Genomic DNA, 7,132 nt, shown 5'->3' with positions numbered 1-7,132 from the left:
ATATATATGTTTGTATATATGTGTGTGTGTGTATATATATATATATATGTATATATATGTGTGTGTGTATGTATGGTATGTACGCATGCATACATGTGTATAGATATATGTATGTTTGTGCGTGTATGAGTGTATCCGTATATTTGCAGGTGTATGTATAACTTGTACATATCTTTCTTGTGTAAATGTAAATTTGTCTGTTATTGTGTAAATACTTACGCTATTGTGTACTTCACATACATGGAAAAATGCCAAACAGCCTTTCACTATTCTTGTAACAGTGACTATAAAAGCTATTCTATTCTAATTCAAAAAAATTACAACTTAACAACAAATTCAAGAAAGTGTTCCAGAAACATACCTGCTACCAGTTCAGTGTTTATGATTTGTACTGTTTGTTTGCTCAGTGAGAGGTTTGTTGAATTGATAGCTGACAGGACAGTTTGGGCATCCAGTGTGACATTGCTCTCCACCATTATCTCAGCGCTGTAGATATCTTAAGTAGGAATAAGATTTGATATATGTTATTATTTTGTGTGATTAGCAACTTATTTGAATAGAAGAGGTATTTGAGAAATAGAATAAATGTAAAAATTATATTAACTACATGATGAATTATTGTGTTCAATTTAGGAATTCAGATTTGTTGGGATAGTAAAAGGTAGATTTTGGTTCTCATCATTACTTGTGAAATATCTAAGGCTTACTAATAAAATAAACTAAAATACATTATTAAATAAACTTAGCTTAATCAATGTGATCACCTTCAACTCCTCCTTTTTACCTTACTGGCTTACCTTGTGCAAGGACCTGCAATGGCAAAATCAGAAAAATGACAAAATTACGCATTCTCAAAAACTAACGATTCAATGTTAAGACAAATTAAAGTACACAAATCATATCTCTGTCCATAAACGTGAATATATGGATATACTGTGGAGTTGAGATTTGGAATAAAACAGGTTGAATTTTCTACATTAAACTAGTATATAACACACAAGAGTAAAATATAATTAACATTTAACTTGAACCTTGATTGGTAAACTGTACTCCTATACAAAAAAGTACCCCATTAGACTGAAGAGGGTTCTCTACCTGGTAGTAGATGTACACAGCTCCGGTCAGAAAAATGAAAACCTTGGAATACATTTTCATCACCTGGAAAAAAACACAAGTTATGACAAGCTGAGAAGAGAGATACTCAATGAAGAACATACATAAAGTACACAATTTATCCAAGGTACAGCACATGGATGCATAAAGAAATACTGGTCCTATTTGTAAGGACATTAATACTCTCACAACTATTATTGTGATTTGCTATTATAAATAAAATGGAACTCAATTGAAAGTGTCAGAACTTAAAGTGTCGGGAAGTATAATCACTAAGCTAGAACTCTGTTTTCTGAAGCCAGTAAAAGCACCGGATTCAAAAGTGTGCAAAGGTAGAGGTTTTAAAACCAAAATACTGAGCTGAAATGCAGTATAAGACTTCACCTGTTTCTATTCCTACATGTGCTTTTTGAAATCTCACTATAAAGTTTTGTCTTTTTATTAACTGTGTCAGCACTGGGTCTCCCATATATTTAACTATGAGTCTCAAACTATCTTGAACTATTTTTGTCTTTAGCTTCCATAACACTCTTATCAGCTGCTATCTGCTTTCCATTCCAAAGTACAGGAAGCTTGTATTTAGCTAGGAAAAACCTGTTTGCATCATTTTGCATGTTGGCTATGAATACAAACAACAAGTTGGTGGTTTTTCTTTTAACAGTGCACTGTTCATTCCTGTCCACACCAACGGTAGGATAGCACCACTGTGTACACAAAGCCCGGTGATGCGGTATAGCTTATGCCCACATTATTTTCTTGTTGAGTCAAAGACACGGCCGATGTGTTTGGTTCAGCAATCGTAATGTATCATAAATATTGATAATTTAAAAACACATTTTTTTAAAATCCAGAAACAGAAATGTATGCACCAAACCATGTTATAAACTAAAAAAAACAAACCTAAACTAATCAGTGAACTGAATAGATATAAAACACAACTTGTTCACCTACTGTGATTCTACTCAACTTGATGAAATCACAAAGTATTTTCAGTTCTGTTATTTGGCTTGTGGAAGGGAAGATCCTGTTAACAAAACAGAGGTTAAAGGGTTTCTTATCATAGGAATAGCATATTGTGATACTGAATGGTAATGTATCTCATGACAGCCATAGCATGCTGGGGGCTTCTATAGCAGAAACATAAAGAGATTCACATTTAAAGGTTTAACTATTACAGGATTTATGACTTTTTAAATTATGTGAAACTATGATTATTTAACATCTTAAGAACCACAAAGGTCAGGGATAGTGTTTTGGTAATATGCATTTTTTTAAACTGATATATCCAGATGGAGACATTGACAACATAAAACCTGAAAGGCTACAATATATGAAACTTAATTTGAAATGTCAGAAACTTTTAACTCCAATAATTTAATACAAGAGGCAGACTTGTGTGTAGTTCAGTCAGGTGGTAGTGAGAGCTCACCTCTGTTATTTTCCTTAAAAAGATACAACAATCTAAAGAATTACACAAATAAAACATTCTTACCTTTGCTGCACTCTACACAAAAATGATTGTTAACCCATTAACTTTGCTTCAATTAACAAACAACACTCCATGTCTATCAGACACCGATCAGATTTCCAGTCAAAGTGAGTGAGCAAATTGCTTATGAACACTAAGTTACACTGAACAGAGGGTGTGTGTTAAGGGTAGTGCGTATGCGTTTGGTTGGGAGGGGATGTGTTACGGGACACATTCCCTCACAGATAGTGCTGTTCTGGCTTTGGTTTTGAAAGACCATTTGCATTGATGGCATCTCTCCATATGTGTCGAGCCTTTTGACTTTCCATGAATATTTGTCTAACAAATCGAGCATTCTCCTTCAGGAGGTCAGAGCGCAACTGCCTGCCTCATAAAAAAGCTCAGTGTGTGTGTGTGTGTGTGTTGTGTGACAGGGATGATTCTAATGTATATAATATAAAACAAGCATTGAACAAACTAATAAATGCTGTAGTGAGAAATGTCTTTTTTCAGCTATCTAGAGTTAAGCCTTTGATCTTTTGCCTTTGGCAAGAGATCAAAGAGATTTTTGCAATGCACTTTATGTTGGTGTTGATTCAAGCCACCACTTTAATTCTGCTCCCCATTTGCTGCAGGGACACAGAAACATTACAGTGGTTTCCTGTATGGAGTACCATAATGTGAAAACAATATGTTAGAATATTACACAGTAGCACATTCTTTTGGGTTGTAAGAGACATAGTTCAGTTTTGCAGGATGGTTAATTTTGTCACCAATATCCATCGATTTACTCATCCATCCATCCTTCACTTATCTGGTTTTACATTGGTAAAAGATGTAAAGATATCACTCACAGACTGTGGTGTTATGGCAGCAGCAAAGTTTACTTACACTAAAAGGAAACTAGACTCACCAAACCCAAAAGGCTAACCCTTGAATGCAAAAAACCCCCAGTATCATAGAAACATTTCAAAAATTGTACTATTGTATAATCCAGTTAGGGTTTACAAAGTTATCTATGTATTTAAAATCTATAAATGTTCACATTTATGGTTTTCTTCATTAAAAATCATTTAAATACATCCATTAAGCTTTTGCAGGGCAACAAACCATTTTACGTCATACCTGAAGAAGTGGGTGAAATTCATGGAAAGTTTCTTTTCAAGTGTGCACACAAGGTGCGTGCATACAGTCACACATCTGCTTTTTGCATTTTGTTAAGACTTCCTCACTTATTTAAATATTTCAAATTAAGTGGGAGCATCCATCATGCCAAGGGCGAGCCAGAGGATGATACACAAATTAAAGGTGATGATGTATCCAAAACAGGAAATACCTCTGATCTTATATCAAAAGCGTAAAGACCAGTCATAATCTGTCTTTTTCACTTTTTATATTTTCCTGCTGTTCTTCAGGATTGCAAACTAATGCATATTGCGTATTTGCACATCAGCAAACATGATGTAATGAGCTTTGAGTCCCTTTTAGCACATTTGGGACAATTCCCAAAGAGATCCTAGCCTAAATCTTGCCAGAAAGAAATGACAGGAGTGTTTACATCATTTGCAGGAGATGAACCATGAATGAAAATCATGTGGTTGTGAAAATGCCATCTCCAAAGAAGGGAAACAGAGAGAAAAGACTAAGGCATGAAACATTTTAAAAAGAACTGCAGTATGGCCTTATGGACTGATTAAACCAAATTTGAAAATTTTGGAGTCTTTCTCAGTAAGTACAGTGGTGGTCAGGAGAACAGTAAGCCTAACTAAAGGCATCTGCTATGATGCTCACACCTCTGATAAGGTTTCACATGTATCAGTACTGACAAATGATCAGAATTATAATATTTCTGACTGTCTGAGGCAAAATTGAATCGAATCGGGACCTTGTGAATCGGAATCGAATGGCTTGTAGAAATCAGTGATGATACCCAGCCCTAGTGAGCAGCCTAGGCCCAACAGAAGTGGATATAGCTGTGGTTAATAAGAAAAGATGAAAAGGACTATTGATAAATTTTTTGATCCTTCTGAAATTCATAGCCAGTGCTCTGACACAGAGCCATCAATCGTTGAACGCTGAAAAAGCAGTGTATCCAGAAAATACATTATATGCTGCAATAAACGCACTGCCCAAGTGTCCCCTCTCTCCACTGACTTTAAGCGGCAGGCAGCAGCAGCAAACAGGTCATCAGAGGAGGCTGATGTGATGATTAAGTATAACATTGCCTTACAATATTGTCAAAGAGTGCCAACGCACTTTAAGCACAAGCAGTTTTTCAGTAACTTATCTTTCTGGTAGAAATCTGCTCCAATTTCGCATTGAAAAGATTGTTAGGTTAATCATTTACAAAATTAATAGTGTCTGTATGGACAGCAATTTCTCCCCGTAAAACTGGGCACAAAACGTGTTAAGCGATCGTGCTGAAAAATTTTGGTGCACCTAACCATTGTGCTGGTGCGCCTAAGGAAAAAAGTTAGGCACACCAGTCCAACCATGGCAAAAAGTTAGTCTAGAACCCTGACTTATGTAATACAATCTGAAAAGCATCTGATTGGCAATAGATAATGGTAGGTGCTACATTTCTTATCATATTGGCATTAAAGCAATTAACATCAAGACAGACAACAACACTGGTGAAAGGTACGGGTCTGATCAGTGCTGTATGCCACAAGAAGTATTTGACATTCAGTGAAGCACTGGGATGAGTAGAAATGGCTGTTTTTTCAATTTCTGATCATTAAGGAGGGCAATTCCTTATTTTACATGCTGGGGTTCAATTTCACTGGTAGGCCCACCCAAGTCTGTTTGTCATTGTGATGTTAACCCTTGAATAAATAAGTTCACTGATCCTTTTCAGAAAAGCTTTGCCAACTGATTTGTTTTGCAAAGCAAAACAAAAGAAGATCAGTTTTGCATGTACTTCAAGGACAATGTTGTTTTAGAGTTACATAACGAAGAACATTATCTGTAACATGCATTTAAAAACAGAAGAGTGTTTGTGATACTATGAGTATGAGAGCGTTTGTTTGAAAATGCATCGCTTTCTCTCTGTTCTGTCCTCCCGTCTACACTGAGATGTCGTTTTCCCCAAGGAAAAATGCAGTGTTTTGAAAACGCATCATGTGATGCAGTCATGTGACCAATTTCTTCAAATTCTTTAATACTCACTGCCTTTTGCACATGCGCAGGACTGGAACGTAAGAGTTTTTGGCCGGTTCGATGTGGACGCACAACTGTGTGAAAACGACTGAAAATACTAGTGTGGATGTGGAGCGTTTTCAGACGAAAACACCGTTTTCGGGGACATTACAGTGTAAACTTGGTTCTTTTAGTGAAAGACTATCTCTCCACACTGTTACATATTCCATATGTACCGGGGTACGGGCCGGTTAGGGGAAATCAAATTTGGGGTTAGGGGGGATCTCAAATTTGGGAGCACGGACCCCGAAGGGGGCCGGGCTCCGATGCACAGACCGTACCTGCTCCCGTCTCAGGTGTCCAGGATTCCCGAAGCATGACCCAGAGGAAATTTAAAGTAGAATCCCGTGGATGGGGTTAATAAGATGGGGGGGAGGAGAGGTAAAGAGGAGCAGGGAAAAGATAGGGGGAGGGGACTGAGCCTGCCACCTCTGTGAGGCAGGAAATGCACGGGCCATCCCTCCCGAAGGAAACCCACCCTGCTGGTTGTCACGATTACCGGAAAGCCTCCACCTTTTCCCGTATCGGATGACGGTCCAACCTGCAGAGGTCATCCGGTCCTCAGTCTTTGGCTACTTTTTGCGTTTGTGTTGTTGTGTTGTATGTTTTGTATATTGTTATAGTTTTTGTGATGTCGGTTCGCCTTTGTTATCTAAATAATTATAACTCTTATATGAGCTTTTATGAGGCGAGATACAAATGCAGAAAATGAAAGGGAAAAAAAGGAAAAGAATAAAGAAAAATTAAAACAAAAGCTTTTATTAATTAAAAACGTTCAAAAAAATTGTGTGCCATACGCGCAACGTTTCGACCCCTCAAGGGTCTTCCTCAGGTGCTTGGCACACAAAAAAACTGCTGCGAAAATGTGGCTGTAATGCACAGTGCTGCGGCTGGTAAGAGATGTTCACTCTTCAATGCTCCAAATCCGAATGAGCTCCTGGCTGACTCCACCTCCCTTTATATCCTTCTGTCTGTGAATGTTTTTTCTTTTGTCAATCCCTTTCCAATTCTGTTTTGTAAAATTTGTATTAACCTTCTGTATGTGAATCCTTTTCACCATTGCCATTAAATATGAACTGGAAACATTGTACAATAAACTTTTTAATATTTAATATTTTTAACTGTATTTGGTTTTTGAGTAAGAAACAGGCCACCAGCAAGCTGGTAGATTGGCGTGCACGGACCATCGATGGGGCTGGTGTCCCTGCCCTGGTTCAAAAAATTACCCATTTCTAGGGTTTAGTGCACTTCATTAGGCCTTCGCTGTCACGGTATGGCATGGCAAACCGTGGAAGGAGTGGGGAAGGAGGACCCAGGCGCGGTGCTCTACAGTGGGGCAAAAAAGTATTTAGT

The 7,132-nt window shown here is 37.5% G+C and overlaps 1 protein-coding gene across 2 annotated transcripts in view; it reads right to left on the bottom strand.

Annotated features, from left to right (window-relative positions):
- Positions 1-1,152, bottom strand: part of adgrf3b (adhesion G protein-coupled receptor F3b) — a 32,315-nt gene extending 31,163 nt beyond the window's left edge. For both annotated transcript variants that reach the window (XM_005724766.1, XM_005724767.1), the window contains exons 1-3: positions 1,096-1,152; positions 798-810; positions 362-496 (exon numbers count right to left, since the gene is read on the bottom strand). In XM_005724766.1, coding sequence (XP_005724823.1) covers positions 362-496; positions 798-810; positions 1,096-1,149 — 202 coding nt within the window. In that variant the 5' untranslated portion in view covers positions 1,150-1,152. The remainder of the gene's footprint in view (positions 1-361; positions 497-797; positions 811-1,095) is intronic.
- Between the last annotated feature and the right edge of the window lie 5,980 nt (positions 1,153-7,132).

The sequence above is a fragment of the Pundamilia nyererei genome, unplaced genomic scaffold (genome assembly GCF_000239375.1).
Source record: "Pundamilia nyererei isolate P.nyererei 1_Seehausen unplaced genomic scaffold, PunNye1.0 scaffold00013, whole genome shotgun sequence".
NCBI lineage: Eukaryota > Metazoa > Chordata > Actinopteri > Cichliformes > Cichlidae > Pundamilia > Pundamilia nyererei.
Note: the sequence above shows the minus strand (reverse complement) of the source record. Positions and strands in the feature narration are given on the sequence as shown.